Source organism: Poeciliopsis prolifica, unplaced genomic scaffold (genome assembly GCF_027474105.1).
Source record: "Poeciliopsis prolifica strain line A6 unplaced genomic scaffold, Auburn_PproV2 SCAFFOLD004, whole genome shotgun sequence".
NCBI classification, from domain to species: domain Eukaryota; kingdom Metazoa; phylum Chordata; class Actinopteri; order Cyprinodontiformes; family Poeciliidae; genus Poeciliopsis; species Poeciliopsis prolifica.
Genome location: NW_026562379.1, coordinates 17,925,752 through 17,945,978, shown reverse-complemented (window position 1 = coordinate 17,945,978; position 20,227 = coordinate 17,925,752). Strand labels below are relative to the sequence as shown.

Genomic DNA, 20,227 nt, shown 5'->3' with positions numbered 1-20,227 from the left:
AATTCCTCTCCCTCCAACTTTCACCTTTACTCAATCCATCCCTCCTTTACATTTTCCCTCATTTCATTTCTTCTCTCTTTTTTCTTCCTTTCTTCTTTCCTCCATCCTGTCCTCCATTCCTTGTTTCCTTTTATCCTTCCTTCCTTTCCTTGGTGCCATTATGCAACAAATAAAGTCACAAAGCAAGAAGTGGATCAGAGTCAAAGATTAGTCCAGAATTTTAAAGAAGCCCAGCAGACCTGATCAAATTAGTCACTTTAAGTATAATAAATCATACCTTTTTCAGTAATAAAATGTAAAAGATCTATTTAAACGTTCAAAGAAAATAAATAATCAGATTGAAAGTTGAATATTATTTTAAATTATGATTAAATGCACCAGATTTGGAGTTTCCGCTTGTATATAGAAGAACAAATGAACTTGTTCCCTTCTAAAGCTGATTTATGTGAAATGTTAATTATTTACCAAACATGTTTAATTCCTCCATTTTACAGCTCATGTTAAACAACATGACAGACAGATCTATGTTCACACAAATCAAACACAGTCATCTAGACAGTCAGTTCTATGTCGCTGTGTCAGTAAATGGAAAAAAGTAGTAAATTTCTGCAAACATTTTGCAGAAAAAACAAGAAATTTTCTGATCTCCGAAAATCAAAAATGCTCTAGAAAAAAAAACTTGTTTGAAAAACAACTTGAAAGTTTTTAAGTTTGCAAACTTGAAAATTTGCTTGGAAAAAAATCTTGGAAATTTCTGAGTTTGAAACAAAAACAAATAAAAAAATTTGAGAAAAAATGCTGAAATTTTTAGATCAACTTAATGAGAATTTTTCTGGGGAAAACTTGAAAATTTCAGAATTAGAAATTGTTTTAATTTCTAAAAAAAGTCTGACATGTAGCTAATATGGTGAAAATATGATTTTAAAAAACAAACACCCTTTTCTCTCTATGACAACCTAAATAAACCAAATTATTGCTGTTTTTGTTTGTTTTTTACTGTAACTTTACAAATGGCAACCCACAGAACGACCTCATTCCTGGATTAATTTGTGATCCTGGGTTAATTTCTGCGTTTCTCATGTTTTTGTCAAAGCATGCCCTCCGAGCTCAGCTTAGACCTGGATCCTGGTTCTGGAGTGAGTTTTGAATCAACGCCGTTTCACATCATTAAAGGCAATCCATGGGTTTCTGCTACCTGTGCAGTTTTTCTTTTCCAACACTCTGATCACAAAAATAAACTGGATTATCTCATCTCTCTGCGGTTTCATCTCTTCCTTGGTTATCAATTAAAAAATACTTTTCCCAAAAGGAGAATAAAACTCATAATGTTGTCAGTGCAATATGAGACAGATAATCTGTGAAAACATTGAGATTATCCACCATCTAAAATGTGAATTAGATTTTTTTCCCTCTATATATGATGTATTTTGAAAAATTGAAGCTTTAACAAATAAGACAATATGTGATTACTGCACAATTACCTAAAAAAGTGACCTTAGTTGGCCAGTAGAGGGCGGAAGAAGCTCCTTCTGCAATTGTTTCACATAAATTACAACATAATAAACAATAAAAATAAACAACACGAGAAATGGAGAAACAAAAATATAGAATTAAAAACATTCACCTGAGGAATTGTGAAATACAAGATGCAATTTGCAGAATGACTTTATGTATAAACTTCAGAAACATCTGGAAATTGTCTTATACTTTCGAGGAATTTGTGTCTATAGGTACTAAAATTAGAAATAAAAACTTACGATAATTTGTTTTATTTTGCAGTATTGCCGTGTTTTCTGCCAAATACATTGTTTTATTATAAGAGAGATGTGTCCAGGTTTCAGAGTTGTATTTTTGTACCTGCATGCTGCCGAGTTAGATTTAAATGCTCAGTTCTCTGCTGGGGGAAATGTGGTTATGTAATACTCCGTGTACTGTTCCCTCAACAGCACCGCCCCTCTTCAAAGCCTATGAAAAGACACAAACAGGACGTAGAGTGACGTAGAGTGGATGTGTAGGCGATACGGCAGCGTGGAAAGAGTCAAGCTGGAAACGAAGCACCGGCGGAAACAGAGAGACAGAAAATAAAAGCCGCCTTCGCTTGGTTGACCTACTTTCATGATGCGTTCGAGTCCCGCCGGGAAAGGAAGAATGTCTAACTTCAAGGCCAACGCAGACAATTTGAACGTCCCTATAATTCAAATCACCGATCCGAAAAGGTGTATTTGGAGAAGCACTTCCATAAACCCGACAGCAGATTTCCCAAAAGGCTTCAGCCTTGTAGCGTGGACTGTTAGCATCTCCTTAGCACCGCGATCCTCTCAGCTTTTCAACTCCAGTCCCTGAACATGTTGGGACTTTGAATTAACACAACGCAAACAAACACAATGTTTTGCTAACAACAGTTAGCCTGGACGCTGCCCAGAGCAACAACGCTGAGCGTGACGTCATTTTGAAAGTCCAAATTCCCAGGTAATGTAAACGCAACCCAACGTTTGCTATTAACGTTGAAAAGCTGATTTATTTTCATTTAAATTTAAAATGTGCAACCCGTGTATGGATACAGTACATATAGTGATTTATTCGGTTATTCAAAATATTAAAAATAAATACTTGCCGTTGAAATATTTATTTTGACTGAGTAAAAATATCACCCCAAATTCGGTAAAGTTATGAGATCTTTTTAAATTTTATTTATTTATTTTTAATAAAACAATAACTGGGCAAGTTGTAATTCATTCCCTCCACTGATTCATATTAACTTGCATTGTTTTCGGTGCTGAGTTTGTGTGAGGCTTTTATTCTGAAAGGAAGAGCGGAAGTGGCCCGTGCTAGCCGTTGACGTCGTTATCTCCGCGCAGTGATATCAGTTTATTCGCCGCTCTGCACTTCACTGAACGTCGTGAGGAAACAGAGAGACTTTGCTTTGGTGTTCTGATGAAACATGGAGAAGGAAGACGCGGTCGTGGCGGTTAAACGGTGAGATCCATTTATTTATCACTATTTTTTTTTAATGAAAACTGGGTTTACATGATTCAGATGTTGGAGAATTTACTCGAAATTTTCCGAAGCGAATTCGGCTGCGAGAACAAACGGCCGCATCTCTGGTGTCTGAATTAAAGGAGCTAAATCCGCTGCTGCGTGTTAAGCTAATTTCTCCGTTTTGCTCGCCAAACCGGGGAAAATGTGTCCTATGTGTGGCGTGGAGGGGCTCCGGTGGGGCCCTGCTTCTGGTTTCTGCCCCATTGTTTACGCCACGGTCACAGACGGAGGCTTTCTGCGTGGATTCAGACTCGCTTTTAATTTCACGTTGGCCAGAAATGTCTGCTGAGAGTCGGTGTTTATGTGCTGCTTGTTTTTACCGTATTTCCTGTAAAAAATGAGCTGCAGCAGAAGGTCAGATAGTTCCTCTGTTCTGGTGACATTCAGGGTAAAAGTGTTTTATTTTTGTTTATGCAGAAGTCTAAATTATTTATATAAATGTAATTTCAATTAATTGTATTAAAAAAACAATTTGAAATTATCTGTGCTCTTACTCCATTGTTTGATAAATAACTCCAGTGTTTGTATTTGTGTCCCTCTCCTGCTGCAGGACAGTAATAAAGCTCCTGCTGTAATCCTCCATTACTCGGTAAATATAGTTCATCCACATGGCCACAATCCAGATTATGTTCTCAGTCAGTTTCAGACTCCAGAGGACATAAACACACACACTGCCATTGACACAGATGATGACCACAGTTTGTCCTCTGATCTAGGACAGTTTGTTCTCTTAAACTCCGCCCTCTTGCCAAAGTTTTTTCTCTTCTTGTGATTTTTTTTGTCCGATTTTGACTGCAGAGGTCTCCGTTCTTGAAGTCTGGCTTCCTTCCTGTTGTGTTTTGCACATTTCTAAACACTTTTAGTCACTTTCAGTTTGACAGGTGTGGAGCAGATCTGTGTTTCTTCTGTTTGTTTTGAACTCAGAAGCCAGCAGCGTTGTTTATGTAGTGTCTGTTTTATTGTGGAAGGTTGAACTCACCTGGCTTCAGGTGAACACTGCTAATTGCTGTGATCAGTATCTATCCTAACTACTCCAAGTAATCCAAGCCTGTAATTATAACAGGGTGGACAGTCTGTTTACAAAAGTGTAAATAAACAGTTCATTCTGCAGCTATCGATACGTCTGGGTGATGTGGTGGCAATTTCATGATAAATGTCGTTGTTTCCCACCGTCCAAATGGATTCCAGCGAGTTCGATGAGCGAGTTGGGCGCCTAGCCCGGTTTGTTCCCTCAGTCGGTGCGGCGCGGTGCGGCAGTCCTTCTTGAAACTGGTTCAGCATCTTCAACTTGGTGTTCGATGTGAACGCTGTTCCACAGCTTGGTTGTCTGTTTCAAAGCCGTAACGGTGGATGATGCCCTCAGGGCAGCAGTTGTTGTTTCCCTAATGGTGAAAATCCTGGCACACTTCACAGAGTTCCTTGGAAATGACTCAGAAAGTCGGTTGTCGCAATAACTAATTTTATCGGACGATAAATTAAACATGAAGTCTCTCTAAACAAAACTGTCCTTCACAAAAAGGACTTCAGTAGAAAAGGAGAAAAGCGATAAATCATGCAAATGGAAATGATTGAGTTTGTTTTAATTTATTGTTTTCAGGCCAAGCTGTTACACCCTGATTGTGTCTGAATGGCACATTTTATTTATACAGTATTAGAAACACATTTAAAGATGCAAATAAATAATAATAGTTCAGTTCCTTCAGATAAGACGATAAACATTTTCTTGCCTAAAATGCAATAATAGCATTTGGTCTTTTGCAGCTGAAAACTCTTCTAACATAAACATGAAAAGTTAAACCCTTTCTGGACGTGGTATAAACGCTGATCTGTTTCTTTTTGTTGTTGTTTGTTTGTTTTTTACACAGTTTGAACCTAGTGAAGCTAAAATTGACGGTTGAGTAATTCTGGATAGAAAGTATTTACAAACAAAAACTGTACTTTATCTTAACTGTAAAATGTACATAATTTTTGTACAGTTGTTGCTCAATCATTTTTTGATTAAACATTTATGGAATTGGTTAAATATTATTTGAGTAATTGATTAATCATGATTAATTGTTTTAGCCCTAAACAGCAGCTTTACATTTGCTCTTTCAGCTTCTCTCTCCTGCCTCCACTGATTCAAATTATTTAGTGTAAATTATCCTTAATTCATCCTGTGGAATATTTTAGAATGTTTTCTTTGCCGTTCTTGACCCCTGGTCTCATGTGGCGACCCCTGAAAGCAGAAACGTTTTCCTCCCTTACGGTAATCCGCAGAGCCGATGTGTGGAGTTTCTCATTCCTGCGGAGTCGCGGTGAAGTTTCAGGACAGCTGTGGGAGTGGGCATGACTTGGCACGCTCCGCCGCCTGCACACGGCGGCTTTTGGACCTCAATCTGGATCTGGTTGCTGATGCAACATGATCAAACTGAAACGTCGTGTCTGTTTATGCGCCGTGTTTTTGTTCTGTAAACTGTACTTCCTGTTCTCAGTACACAGAGTTCTGCAGTTTGAGGACGTCACAGTTGGCTCAGACAAACCAGCCAGCCAGGAAGAGATCGTCGTGTTTTATTAGCTGTAAACTAGTTAAGCTGTAAACGAGAACAACCCAAATGATCTAAAAGGTGTTGCAATCACCTTTTAGCTCTGGGATTTTGGTTTTTTCCCTTTCAAGTTTAACTCAAGTTTAACTGTGATGAACTGAAGCTGGAGGTTTTATATCGGCGTTGATCCTGAGTGAAATTCCAAATTCCAGCCTCTGGTTGCCTGCAGCAGCTTGGCGTCATGCAGCAGCTGCACAGTTTGAACAGTTTTAAATGGCGGAGCAACATGAAGTAATGAAGAAATGCATTTTATTGCAAGTTGCTACCAGCTTTACTTGGCAACAAACTGAAGATTTCCTGTTTGAAATCGTTCCAGCTGCGTCACATCGAGAGCTTCGGTTTTAAATTCTGCAGCATTTAACAGGTTTTCCTCCAGGATTTATGTCTCTCCTGCCAAAGAAATGCATTCCCTCAGCATTATGCTCCCACCACCATGCTTCACTGTGGTGATGCGCAATCAAATTTTTCTGGGCACGTTGTTTTGCTCCATATCAATCTTTTGTTTTTTTGCATTTTACCTGAGCAGCTTTTTGGGGCTAACAGTTAATTTGGGTAATTTTTCATCCTCAATCAATCGATTTATTTTGATGATTAATCAGATTTTTTTTAAAAACTGACATTCTGCTGATTTAAAAAAAAAAATAAAATTAACCACTGAAGCTTATTTTCTAATATATTAGAAATGCATAAAACAATACAATACACAAATCATTCAGTTCCTTTTTAAATAAGGATTGTGGTTGAAGCTTCAGTTAAACTTCTCTGTATATAAGTCTGATAAATATTGGTGATCTGGTCTCTGGTCTGCTGAGCGTTTAAATATGCGTTCAAACTGAACCAGAGTTCACTTTTTGGTTCAGTTAGCATTCACGCCTCCCCAAACGAACCGGACTTTCTAGTGAAACGGACTGGAGTTTGATCCAAGCGGACTGAACAGAACTGTTTACTACCTGATGTCGGCATCAGAAGAAGAAGTGACAGATTTAAAGGCGATGAGTCAGCGTGACGAGTTTGGGTGTTTTGCTCTGTGTTGAGCTGCAGTCATTTTGGTTCCAGTGCCTCTCTGCTCTGGTCCTGCCGGTTTCACGTGAATCTGTGTCTGCAGCGTTCCTCCAGTCTCCTCCCAGGTTTTATCTCACTGTAATCTGCTGCAGGTATTTGACATTTGACCCCTGGCACGGTTTCAGTCCTGCATCTGAGAGCCTGTGGGGTTTCTGAGTTCAGCATGCCTACCAGAGGCTCTCTGCGGTTTCCCTCCTCCCCCTGGAGAAACTTTCACAACAACCCACAACGTGGTTCACGTGAGCAGAGGCGGCGCCACCCGTCTCCTGCATGGACGCTCCTGCATGGACGCTGAGGTGTCCCTGGGAGCTGCTCTGTTGCAGCAGGAGGCCGGTGGGAACTGGGCTGTTCTGGCAGAAAACCCCAGTTATGAATCGAATAATCGATTAATCAGGATGGAATCATTCATCCTGAATAATCGATTATTCAATTCATCAACTAATTTAGTTATTTATTAATTGTTAGCCAGAGAAGACTCAATAAAGAAAAATTGTTGAAAGAACAACAAATCCAGAGCAGAAATTAAGCCAAAACTGCCACAAAAAAAAAAAAAATTATATACGATTTGTATTTAAGTAAAAAAAAAAAAAAAAAGAAATTCTGTCTCTGTAAATATGCTTTACTCAAGTGGAAGTTTTAGCTTCACTTTGTTCAAATTCCTTAAAAAATTTCCTGTTAATCACTTTTAGCTGATCTAAAAATAATCAGATCACATGTTGGACATCGACTCAAATGATCAAGCGTTCACTAAGGAAATGCTGTTACTGCGTTTTAGGCAATAAAATGTTTTTTCCCATTTAAAAAATTTTATTGAAAATTAGTTTACTTCCATCCTTTAATGTATTTTTTATGTTAAACTAAAAAAGACTGTAGTTAAACAGAAATCTGCTGAGTTTTCCGATCTTTTTTTTATATGATGAATTTATTAATTGTCAGAATAATCAATTAATTGATTAGTAAAATAATCGTTAGTGGCAGCCAGAGTGGGAATCTCTCAGAGGAAGTAAAGAGGAAGTGATTTAGTCAGGAAGGATGGATAAACATCTGAGGAACGAAAACGGGAGAAACGTTTAGTTTCTTCTCAGATATACGTCGCCGTCTCCTCCAGCACCGAGGCGCCATGTTTGGCTCTGATTTGAGGCGACGCAAAGCAGGATAAACATCTCAGTTTCTCCCCACACATGGTGGGAAGGTCTGTGTGTGTTCTCCGGTCCGGTCCGGTCCAAACCGAGGACTCAATCGCTGCAGAGTTCACTAGGTTTCCTGCAAAAGGAGGAGGAGGAAGAGGCCGGCTCCAGGCTGCGCTCCATGTCACAAGTTACAGATCCTGCTGGTATTTTTCCACTTGAGATTGTTTTGCTAGCCTTGTGAAGTGGGTGTGGGACGTCCATGTTTGGCTGGACTGGCTGCGTCTCTGATTGACTCTGATAAGCTCAAGCTGCAACACGTTCAACATTTTCACTTCTGTCAGGATCCAAACAGCTGCAGCTTTTTACTGTATTTAACAGCAGGTGACGGGAATCGGTCGATCTGGACAAATTTTACCACTTCAGAAACAGAAACCATTCAGAGTAGAGAAACACAGATCCAGTTTTTACCGACCAACGACGATTTCTGGTTTTCTTTGAGGTCTTCTGCTGAGTTTCTGTTGTTCCCTTTCTAAAATCTATAAATGCATACAAACACATTTCTGTTTTAATTCAATCTAAACTGTATGGCAGAAACTGTTTGCTGCTCCTAAATATAGCAGGAAAGTGGCTGAGTTGGCAGCAGTGGGTTGATTATTGACCTGATGGTCCGGTCTGTCAGTGAAACCTCTAACTGCAGGTCAGAGGAGGACAGCGGCTGATTTTGACATATTTGCTGATGATGATAAAATCAGCTTCAGTTTTACGTATCGGCTGATCACCAAAGGTTGAATTAAGGAAATTGGTGCAGATAAACAGGCTGGTCGATAAATCGGTGCTCCTGTATCGCATTGTGTCATCGACTTCAGCGCATTCTCTCAAATCAAGCATGCATGAGGCGACAGTGGAGAGTAAAAGCTCCTGTTTAGCAGGAAGAAACCTGCAGCAGAACCAGAACTGGGCTCGGTACCAATGACAATCTGCTTCATGCGCCTCCTGTTCCTCCTGCAGGAGCAGCTCGGAGCAGAGGAAGCTCCGCTCTCGCGATGCGGCGCGCTGCCGGCGCAGCCAGGAGACCGAGGTGTTCTACGAACTGGCCCGGACCCTGCCGCTGCCGCGCCGCGTCTGCACCCACCTGGACAAGGCCGGCATCATGAGGGTGACGCTCAGCTTCCTGCGGATGCAGCAGCTCCTGCGACCCGGTGAGACGGAAATCCTCTGGATTCTGTGCAGCAGAATCTCTGGATGGATGGAGATAAAAGCTTTTTATAGAAAACTTTGTGCTATACTTCTATTTTTTAAATTATGTCGGTAATGATTTCATCCAGATTAAAAATAAAACGCCTACATCTGCATCACCGGGTAAAATTTGTATCATTCTTGAGTTGCAGATGGGGACCGCAAAAACTCAATCCAAGAGCCTCAAATGGCCCCCGAGCCACCCTTTGGACACCTTAACTTGACTAACATTATTCTTTATCTTTGCAACTTTTAACATCACAAACATAATTTAGATTTAACTCTCCGTGTTTAGATCCACTAAAAACAAGTCAGGGTGTCTGCACGTCCTTAAAATGTCTTCAATTCAGTTTTTAAAAGTAAATTAGCCTGAAATTTGCTAATTATAGGCATAAATTTTGTCGTTCAGCAGAAGAGAGTGTGAAGGAAGAGGAAGAGGAGGAGGATGAAGATCCGATGGACGCTTTCTTTCCCCAGGCGTTGGCGGGCTTCGTCATGGTGATGACCGAGGAGGGAGACATGGTGTTCCTGACGGAGAACGTCAACAAGCACATCGGCATCACGCAGGTTCTGCCCGGTTCCGATCCGGTTCCGATCCGATCCGGGCCGGATCCGTCTGACCGGCTTGTTTCCTGTCTCACAGCTGGAGCTGCTCGGCCAGAGCGTCTACGACTTCATTCATCCCTGCGATCAGGAGGAGCTGCGAGACCTTCTGACTCCGCGTCCAGGTCAGAACCGCTGGGCGGCGTTTTCATGGATCAGAACCATTAACATAAATAATTCATGTAACAGCTAAAATAAGTCATGAATGAAAAGGAGCAGAAAGACGTAGAATCTCATATCTGCCATAAGAAAACATTTTTCAGATACTCGAGAAAAAGTTCAACTAAACTTGAACCGTGTTTTTATTTTTGTCATATTTTGAACTTTTGCTTCTGCGTCTTCAGGTCTGAGTAAGAAGCTGATGGCCGAGCAACCGAGCGAGAGAAACTTCTTCCTGCGAATGAAGAGCACCCTGACCAGCAGGGGGCGCACCGTCAACATCAAATCTGCAACCTGGAAGGTAAAGAGAGAGAAATCTGGTCATTTACTGTTTACTTCTTTTCTAAAGTCATTCATTTAATATTTAGTTACAAAAAAAAACAAACAATTCACAACCTAGATACACTTTAAACAATTTACTTTTCAGCCTAATTTTATGCTTTTTGCATTTACAAGCCTTTGATCAACAGATGATACAATGATTTAAATAAATCTTTCTTGTGCAACAAATGAATAAAGTTTCTCTAAAGTACAGAGAGGAGTAATAATGATTAAACAAAAAAAATCAAAATCTCATTTGTGTAGCAGGATGCCGGTTACCGTGACAACGCATGGTTATCCTCAGAAACAAAGTCACGATTTCATAACTCAAACGTATTATTACTTTTATTAGTGGTTACTTTACAGAGTACTTGGAAACAAAAAGTAATCTGATTACAGTGAGGCAGTACTTGTGATGCGGTCGTTCCCAGCATGCAGCAGGGCGCGGCTGCGCGGCGGCGGCGGCGCTGCGCGGCGGTTAAATTTGTCCCTCATGTGAGTCCAGGATGAAAGCGACACGGGATGCTGAGCGTTTCCGTGGAGACGGGCCAAGGTTGCGTCAACGCCAGCGATCCCAGGAACTCGGAGCGCGCCGGACCGGTCTCTGACGGTCCAGACGCGCTCCAGCAGGTGGTACCGTTCAGTACCACCGTGAACTTTGACATTTCATTGTGTTTCATATGAAAACAAAACGTCATGCAATAAAAACCCTAAAAAACTTTTGCTTTAATTACTGAGGCGGATACAGTTTTTAATATTTGATCGCTGCGTCTCTGGTGGAGATTTAATATCTGGAAAATCAGGATTTATTTATTTTTATCCAAAAACTTCAGCATGATGTTGGGGCGGCCATCTTGTTTTACAGCTTCTGGCTGGTTCTTTTTTCTTCTTTTTCTTAATTGATAGTAAGCTTGAAATCATATGAGAATAAAATATTAACATTAGTGGATCATATCAACACAAAAAATAACAAAATGTCTCATTAAAAAACCTTTTTTAAGACTTTGTTCTGGTAGCATTATGTTTTTATTCTAATATTTTGACTCCATTGTTATTTTTGAACATTTCTCGTAGCCTGGCTCACATTAAGGATATAAACAAAATCCACTTCTCTGTCATTTGTAATTTATTTTTTAATAAGAAAACAAGATAAAAGTTGAATCTTGTATGAAAAAATGTTGGCTTTTATTTGTTTTCCTCCCTGCTTTCCGGATGGTAGCAACAGTTTTCCTCTCTCCTCTCCCTCAGGTTCTCCACTGCACCGGCCACATCCGCCCCTTTGGCTCAGCGTCGCCCCCTGCTGCCAGAGTGATGACGCTGCTGTGCGAGCCGATCCCCCACCCGTCCAGCGTGGAGTTCCCTCTGGACAGCTGCACCTTCCTGACCCGCCACACCATGGACCTGCGCTTCACCCACTGCGAGGGCAGGTGGGTCGCTCTCTCTCTCGCCCGCCCCGCCTCGCCCTGCCTCGCCCCGCCCTGCGCCCACCGGGCTTCACTCTGCGGGTTTCTGTCATCAGGGTCACGGAGCTGGTGGGGTACAAACCGGAGGACCTGATTGGACGCTCAGCCTACGAGTTTTATCACACGCTCGACTTGGATCGCATCAAGAAGAGCCTGCTGACCCGTGAGTTTAAGAATTATTACTCCCAATATTCACATCCAGTTTTTACCAACATAAAAACATCTGAAGAAAAGGATAATATAAAATCAAATACCTGAAGAAGTACAAATGTATGTAATCTACTCCTTCAGATCAAATATTATTAATCATACTTTATGTTGATTATATTAAATATATTTCCAGAAAAGAGCTTAACCTCTAATACCATTAATAGGCAGAAATATGAATATACAAATCTGGATCCATACAAAGTTATAAAAATGACTTAAAATATTTTTTAAAATGCATGAAAAATATCAAGTTTTAAATAAAATATAAAAGTATTAAAAATACAGTATTATTAATGAATTGTATTTATGGTTTCAGTTGTGTGATGTTTTTATCTGTTTTTATTTTTGATATTTAAAATGTTTTCCAGTTCTGGAGTTAAATGTTTACAAATTTAAAGTTTGTAATAATATTATATTGATGGCATAATAAAGCAAGAACAGGTTTTCAAAGATCAATAAACTTAAAATTATAATGAACATTTAACACTGGAACTGGAGGACATTTTAAAAACAAAAAATAAAAAACAACAAATTAAATGAATAATAAACAAAATTATCCTTCATAAAACAGTTGAGACTAAAACACCAGACTGAAAACTTTCCTGTTTTTGGAAGAAAGAAAGAGAAATGATAAATGATGAAAATGTAACTGATTGATTTATCATGCGATGAGTTGATTTATTGCTGAATACGGCAGAATTTCTCCCTGCAGTGATGAACGTGTGAATGAGTGAAAGTGGATTAAAGTTCCTCTTCCTGTGGCTGCAGTTCTGTCCAAAGGTCAGGTCAACACGTCGCCCTACCGCTTCCTGGCCAACGGCGGCGGCTTCGTGTGGGCCGAGACTCAAGCCACCGTCCTGTACAACAACAAGACGTCGCAGCCCGAAGCCGTCGTCTGCCTCAACTTCATCCTCAGGTGCTCCGCCCGGCGCAGAGCGAGAGGAAGAGGAGCGAGAGGAAGAGGAGCGATGAAGCAGCGGCTCTGACCTTCCTCCTGGTTGTGTTCCCGCAGCGCGGTGGAGCAGCCGGACGTGGTGTTCTCCGTGGAGCAGACCCGCCGCAGCCTCCTCCCTAAAACCGAGCCCGTCTCCCCGCAGCGCGCCGCCGAGGACAGCGGCATCTCCGATACCTGCGACTCGGACGGCGAGGAGGGCGGCGGCTCGGCGAAGCTCCTCCTGAAGAAACCGGAGGACCTGCTGCACCTGGCGGACGGCGGGGACGGCGGGGACAGTGGGGGGCCGCCGCTGACGGCGGGTGAGCCGCCGCTCTGACCCGTTATCTGACCAGTTATCTGACCCGTTGCACACTGCGGCTGCAGCTAACAATTATTTTAATAATCAATTATTAACAGTAATTATTTAGGTTCGTAGCTAATCATGATTGCAGTTATAGATTATTATGACAGTTAATTGACCAAAGTAAAAATTGACACATTTTGAAGATTTTTTTATTTGACCATTTATGATTGTTTTATACAACATTAAAAATATTTATAAATGCAAATGAACCAATAAATTATTGCCTGAAATGCAAATACAACATTTCTTTAGTTCTAGTTGAATCATTTGTAGCACAAAATTCACCTGCAGCTAAAAAACTACAAAATAAATATTGAAATGTTTTTATTTCTTGGACAGTTTTGGTTCATTTTCTGCTCTTAGTTTGTTGTTTTCCGTCACTGACGTTTAATCGATCAGTAAACTAGTTGGAGATCACTTCAAAAATCCTGTTAATAATTAATCCGATTAATAATTAATCCGATTAATCGCTCCAGCCATATTTCCAACCTCCTCCTGGTTTTTCCCCGTCAGGTCGGGTGGAGCTGTCGTTCGCCAGTCCTCCCAGTCCAGACGTGGTTCCGGAAAATCCGAAGGATCTGTGCAGCCCTCAGCTGCGGCAGCTGCTGTCGCCCATCTTCGACGGCCTGGATCCGTCCTCGTCTCCGTCCTCGTCTCCGTCCTCGTCTCCGTCCTCGTCTCCGGCCGCCTCCTCTGAGCCCGACCTGGTAAACAAACCTCCTGTTTTAACCAGCGGCTGGTTCTGGTTCTGGTTCTGGTCTAACTGCTGGTCTCCGTTGGGTCCCAGAGCCCCTGTGAGGAGGAGGTGATGGACACCAGCGAGGTGGAGCGCTTCTTCACCATCTGCCCAGAGGAAACGCAGCTCCAGGAACCGGCTGTGGAGGTGGGAAGCAGGAAACTCCGGCGCCGCATTAGAGCCGGTTTAGACGGGAAGGAAGGAATTTCAGCCAAAACGCTCGGAAATTTAGACAACGATGCTAGAAATGTTATTTTAAAAACTTGGAAATATCAACAGAAACGCCACAACATTAACAAAGCAACAGCGCTTTTGAACCGAGCCATAACTTCCTGTTGATGCGATGCGTTAGAGCGTCCGCCATGTTGGAAATGGACTGAACTTCGTAAAGTCCAGTTCTGCAAAGTATTTAAAGTTAATGAATGTCACTGACACAATCTCTCACACACTGTTAAAGCAGTGCTTCTCAAATAGTGGGGCGGGCCCCTTTGGGGGGCGCGGTGCGATATCTGGGGGGGCGTGTGATCCTGGGGAACAGGCTTTTTTTTTGGCCGTACTAGTATAAAGTGTAATTGCGCACAGTAGGGGGCAGTGGCGCTCTCATTGTTACTTCTGTCACGTTTGCGACAGTGCAACATTTTACGACTTACAAGACAACAGGTTTGCCTTGGTTAGCAGTGATAAGTCAACAAAAAGCTCCGACTGCGTTCTGTCTATGGCCTCCGTTATTCAACAACCCCCAACATGAAAAAGTTTTTCACAGGGATGAAAAGAAAAGCGGAGAGAGACAAAGATAATGAGACAACAGAAAGTCAACCGAAAGCTAAGAAGAGGAAATACGACGAAGCGTATTTAGCGCTTGGCTTCACTGTGACTACAGTTGGAGAAGAGGAAAGACCGCTGTGTTTGCTGTGTCTAAAAATGCTCGCAGCGGACAGCATGAAGCCAAATAAATTAGCGCGTCACTTAAATACGTTACATCCCAATCACGCCGATAAGCCGCTAGAGTTTTTTCAGCGAAAACGTGCTGAATATTGCCAACAGTCATCCCGCTTTGTGAAGGCTACTTCAGTAAACCATCGAGCGCTGCTAGCATCATATAAGGTGGCGTACCAAATTGCGCAGTGCAAAAGCCCCACACCATAGCAGAGGAGCTGATACTGCCTGCAGCAGTAGACATGGATTTATTTATTTTTAATTTCAGGCATTGATGCACTTAAAATCTTTTCTGTTGCAGACTTAAAACACAATTTAATTAAGTTATTCTTTGTAAGTTTGACCATGTCTTTCTTTTTTTCTTTAATGTTAATAAGGAAAAAAATGTTATGCAGAGATGGATAGTCACGGTGGGGAGTGGGGGGCGCGAATAGTTTTCTTCTTGCTAGGGGGGGCGTAACGGAAAATAATTGAGAAGCACTGTGTTAAAGGAATAAAAAGCAAACAAACTGACAACGGTTAAAGCAAATGATAAAAATGATCTATAATTGATAGATAATTAGAATAGAAATATAATAGTATATTAAAAAATGCATCCCGATATCTTTCAAAAGTCAAACATTCGCAAGAAAAAAACTCAAATCTTTAGGTAAATCTCAAATATTATACAAAAAAAAAGATTTCTTAGTTTCAAAATTGAAATATTTTGTCTTTTTGAACTTATTTTTTTGTAGGAAGTTAAAATGTTCTCTTGTTCTACGTAGATTGGCGTAACGTTCCGATGTTGCAGCGGATCAGAATCCTGCTGATGGATTGAGTCTGATTGTAATCCCAGCTGTCGTCCATCTTGTTTCAGGACGTGGAGGGGAAGGAGCTGGAGATGTACGCGCCGTACATCTCCATGGACGACGACTTCCAGCTCACCTTCCTCAGCGATCTGCCGCAGGACGCCGACAAACCGGCGCCGCTGCTGTTCCAGGGCGCCGACGGGATTCCTGCCGTCAGCAGGAAGAGGTGAGTCGCATCACTTCCTGTCGGGATGATCCTTGTTCAGGTCCTGACAGAACTTTATTCCCTCTTTAATCAAGTTGAACCAAGTTGTTGTCAAACGTTTGTGCTGCCATCACTTTAGAGATGTCAGTAATCGTTTTCTGAGGTCATGAAAGGTCAACTTGCCCCAACCCCCACAACATAAAAAAACAAATTTGGTGTCAATCAACTCTGTTTTTAAGTGACATAATTTGAGATTTTTTGTTGTCAAAAACTTGATTTTATTGCAGGTTTATAGAAAATGTAGTCTTTGTCCTGAAGAGGGCGCCAGAGGAAACATTTTCCTCCACTTCACTGAATGAGGATCAACATTTTTTTTCTTCTGATAAATATTTAAATTAAATAATGATTTGTTCTTAGTACATAAATATAAAACAAACTGAGGTTTTAGCTTTTGAGCATGTTTTTTTTTTATATATATTTTTGATCAGTTTTGCCGCCTGGTTTCACCGGTTCGTCTGTTTCTCCTTCAGGACTCACGACTCGGACAAAGAGCCGCCGCCGCTGCTGACGATCCAGGACAAGAGACGCAAGCCGGACCCGTCCTCCATGGAGGAGGAGCTGCTGCTCAGCAACAGGCTGCTGGTGAGGCCTGCAGGATGCTAGCTGGCGTTAGCATTTAACTCTGAACATTCGCTTTCAATCGGATCCATTTCAGGTTCAAACTCAAAACTTACAGATTCCTTTCCAGTTGTTTTTAAATTAAATGTTCTGATATTCAGTTGGTAGAAAGTTCTAGGAGTCATTTAAAGCTAATGCTAACATGTTGCATGTAGCTAAAGAAAGCTAATCTGAGCCTCATTGGTGAAAACCTCCCTGATCTTTTTCTTGTTTTTGTTTTTCAGGGTTCGCTGGAAGACGGCGACCAGTCGGATCTGAGTCTGGACTCCAGACGCAGTCAGCTACTCACAGACAGAGACCCGGTTCTGTCAGAACTGTGCGACACCGCAGGTAAAAACAAGCGCACCCACAGCAACCCCACAAGGTGCAGCCGCAGACTCTGATTTATTATTAGCATGAAACTATTGGAAAGGAGAGAACAAATGATCAGTTATGTTTTAGTTCTATTAGTTCTTTACTATAGTAGTTCTTCGTCTTGCAGTTCTTTTCCTCAGTAGTTCTTTTTCTGGTTCAAGCTTTCCTGTCCATAGTAGAAAAAGAACTACTTCTACTTCTCATAGATAGTGATTCATTTCCTTGATAGTTCTTTTTTAAAGTTCTTCACATCAACAGAAAAAGTTTTTTCTTCTCTTCAGGTCATAAAAATTTTCATTTGAAAACAAACTGAATCTGAAAGAAGCTCAATATTATAGTTTCTTCAGAGATGAAAAGTTCATCGACATTCTAAGCACTTTAAATTACAATTGGGGATTTTTAATCTCTTTTCTTCTGCAATAAAACATTTAAATGTTTTTTTCCCTCATATTTAAAGCAGAATCGTCTTTGTCTCTGCAGCTCTGATGAGGGACATCTTCGTCCCTCGCCCGGCCGATCTGTCGCCGCCGCTCTCGCCCATGACCTGAGGCAGCTCCGGGGTCGGCGCCACCTCGGCCATCAGGGCGAGCGACACGGAGAGAGAGAAAAAGAGAGAGAGGTTGGCGCCGAGTCCGACTGCAGCAGCAACACAGCAACTTAAGCGCACACATCTAAACAAAACCACAAACCTTTACGCACAAGATGGTCGCCTCGCATGCGCCTCGCCGCCCGCTGAGCGACTCAACCGACCGGGACGCTTTCCTCTGCTGTGAACCCAGACGGCGCCGGTTTCCCAGGAAACGGCAGGCGGTGCCGGCTTTCTCCATCTGGAGCGCTCGGAAAACCAGATTTCTTAGTGCAGCTAAAATTCAGATGTATCACGTTTTTAATCGTTTCTGTTGTTTTAAAGATGAACAGCTTGCAAAAAACGGAAAATGTTTCGCTTGTGAAGCACTTCGACAATATTCTGCCGTTTTTATTTTCATAATTACACCAAAAACCTTTTAAAAAGCGAATATCAGTGGCAATTTTTACAACTTTTTCTACTTTTTGTTTTTAACTGTAGTTTGAGTTTATTTACCGTGTCAAATACGAGCCGCCGGCGGAACCACTCTGGCGGCGCTCGTTGTGATCGTCCCGGCGTCCCAGGCGGGCGGGGTTCATCCAACACTCCCTGCAAGCCAATGCGAAGCGATCAATTAAAGGAAACGTTTTAGTAATTGACTCCCAGACCTCCCAGTGATTGACCCGGCTGGAAAACTGGAACAGATTTTCTCCAGTTTTGAAATGGAAATCATGTATTTTACTAACCGCTTAATAAATAAAGCCATTACTAGCTGAATAAAAGTAGAGTTAGCATGTCTATGCTTGTGATTGAACACTAGTGTTTTACTTCTATTTTCTTCCTTTAAGTTTGAATCTTGTAACAAATTATACCTCAAAACAGTTTTGATGAATTAAGTCGATGTGAAACATTCAACGTGTCGCTTTCAGGAGACAAACAAACAAACTTTGAATAAAACTGCCGGGTTGTTTCTCACAGAGCTCTGTGCCTTTTCACCATGCAGTAAAACCTTGAGCCAGACTGTTACCTTCACTCTGATTCTGCTTCTCTGCACCGGGGCCAATCCATACAGAAAGAAATACTGTTTTCTGGAACCTTTTACTGTTTATCTGTATGTACTCTTGAAGTAAATAAAACTGTTTAAAACTAAAACTGCTGAGAGTTTGTCTGATCGAACAGAAAAGCACCAAAAACATCTGATCTGAACAGAAACCTCAGGGTTATTTCTGTGTTGCTCCTGCACGCCGCTGGCGTTGAGACTTCATCAGCGGTTGTTGGTTCTGATCACAGTGAACCTGAACCCGTCGTCTGTTTGGTCAAACTTCCTCCAGACTCGGTTAGTTGGTCATAAATTAACCAGAATCACATTTCAGCGTTACTCTGTGGGGTTTTCTGCTGCTGGTCACACACAGCGTCACATGAGCCGCAGCTAATCTGATCCACTCATGACAACAAATCAGCAGGTTAATGATTTATTGGAATAAATCATTTCCGATAAATGGTCGTTTCGTTGTGATGGATTCATGGAAACTGCAGAACTTCTGGCCTTAAAAGGGAGAAAAGATTAAAATTCTCCATTATTTAGTCGTATATTTATTTTATTTATTTGAAACCAGGAGTTTAAATACACACTTTATTTTATTTTTTTGTTGCCTGAAGTTAAGTTTTTATGTTTTATGTCAGGCAGAAATAGTCAAATTATATTTACTAAAACCAGAAAATGTTGAAGCTTTTAGATGTTTTAAAACTGGCTTCTAATTCAGATGTTTACATTCATCAGGTCAGAATCATATATATATATATATATATATATATATATATATATATATATATATATATATATATATATACACACACACACACATATACATATATATATATATATATATATATATATATATATATACACACACACATATATATATATATATATATACACATACATATATATATATATATATATATATATATATATATATATATATATATATATATATCAACCTTTAACCTGAATGGATGACGTCACCTCCTGCTCGCACATCCACAAACATTTTGTGACCTTCTCAACATTTCTGGACATTTCAGCTCCGTTTCTTCATCCATTTCTGCTCTGACAGGACGTGACGTCAACGCGTGCAGACGCGCCCGCAGCCGTTGCCAAACAAACGCTGGCGTAACTTTGAAACTCCTCTCTTTCATAAACAATGACTGGAAGTGTGGGTCAGGATCATTCACCGGACCGAACCGGACCGCCTCCATTCCCCAGTCATCGATCCACTTCCGCTTTTTGTGGCCGGAATTCAAACCAAAACAGGAAGTGGGAATCTAAACCCTGGTTTGCTCCAGTTCGCTGTTCAGACTCGCATTATTCACTTTATGTCTCTGTGGGACAAATTTGGACGTTTCTGCTCTTTTCTACCTAAAACGTTCAGGATCATTAAGATGTTTTTGGTGAATCCGGTTCTGATCCATGACCTCTGACCCCTCTGTAGATCTGAGCCAAGAGTTGGAAAGTTAATAGTTACATTTACTTTATTTTTATGGGGGGGAAAAAAGACAAAATAACTTTTAGGATTAGTTTTATGTTTGGGTAATGTTATGAATTATTGCTTCAGTAAAATGTACAGACTGGGAATAACTTCACGGAATGAAGAATGAACATGTTTCAACCAAAAACAAATGATCAGTTTATGTTGAAGTGAGACCTCTTGTTTATACACCAGCTTTGTTTTCCTGTTATCTAGAGGTCAGGTGAACAAATATGGAAACTATTCATACAATCACTGGAAGCACTTTATTCATATGGTCAGACTTAAATTCATTTAAAAGTTGATTTCCGTGTAAAACATTTTCATCAAA

At 41.0% G+C, this 20,227-nt stretch overlaps 1 protein-coding gene and 1 long non-coding RNA gene across 4 annotated transcripts; one reads left to right on the top strand and one right to left on the bottom strand.

Moving 5' to 3' along the window:
• Positions 1-4: 4 nt before the first annotated feature.
• Positions 5-2,434, bottom strand: LOC129358812 (uncharacterized). The gene is made up of 3 exons (XR_008605841.1): positions 2,112-2,434; positions 1,858-1,965; positions 5-148 (listed from the first exon to the last, which is right to left on the bottom strand). It is a non-coding gene; the product is annotated as an uncharacterized LOC129358812 (long non-coding RNA).
• A 409-nt stretch (positions 2,435-2,843) lies between these two features.
• Positions 2,844-18,520, top strand: hif1al (hypoxia inducible factor 1 subunit alpha, like). 3 transcript variants are annotated; one of them, XM_055027974.1, is made up of 16 exons: positions 2,905-2,976; positions 3,590-3,628; positions 8,825-9,015; positions 9,462-9,619; positions 9,696-9,780; positions 10,000-10,115; positions 11,384-11,562; positions 11,655-11,761; positions 12,577-12,724; positions 12,821-13,062; positions 13,620-13,813; positions 13,894-13,989; positions 15,635-15,792; positions 16,302-16,413; positions 16,674-16,779; positions 17,284-18,520. In XM_055027974.1, the coding sequence occupies exons 3-16, from the start codon at positions 8,967-8,969 to the stop codon at positions 17,349-17,351; spliced, it is 1,818 nt and encodes a 605-aa protein (XP_054883949.1). In that variant the 5' UTR covers positions 2,905-2,976; positions 3,590-3,628; positions 8,825-8,966; the 3' UTR covers positions 17,352-18,520. The 3 variants fall into 3 exon arrangements, with proteins under 3 accessions (XP_054883948.1, XP_054883947.1, XP_054883949.1); XM_055027973.1 differs by lacking the exon at positions 3,590-3,628 and having other exon boundaries at positions 2,844-2,976; positions 9,465-9,619; XM_055027972.1 differs by lacking the exon at positions 3,590-3,628 and having other exon boundaries at positions 2,844-2,976.
• Positions 18,521-20,227: the final 1,707 nt, after the last annotated feature.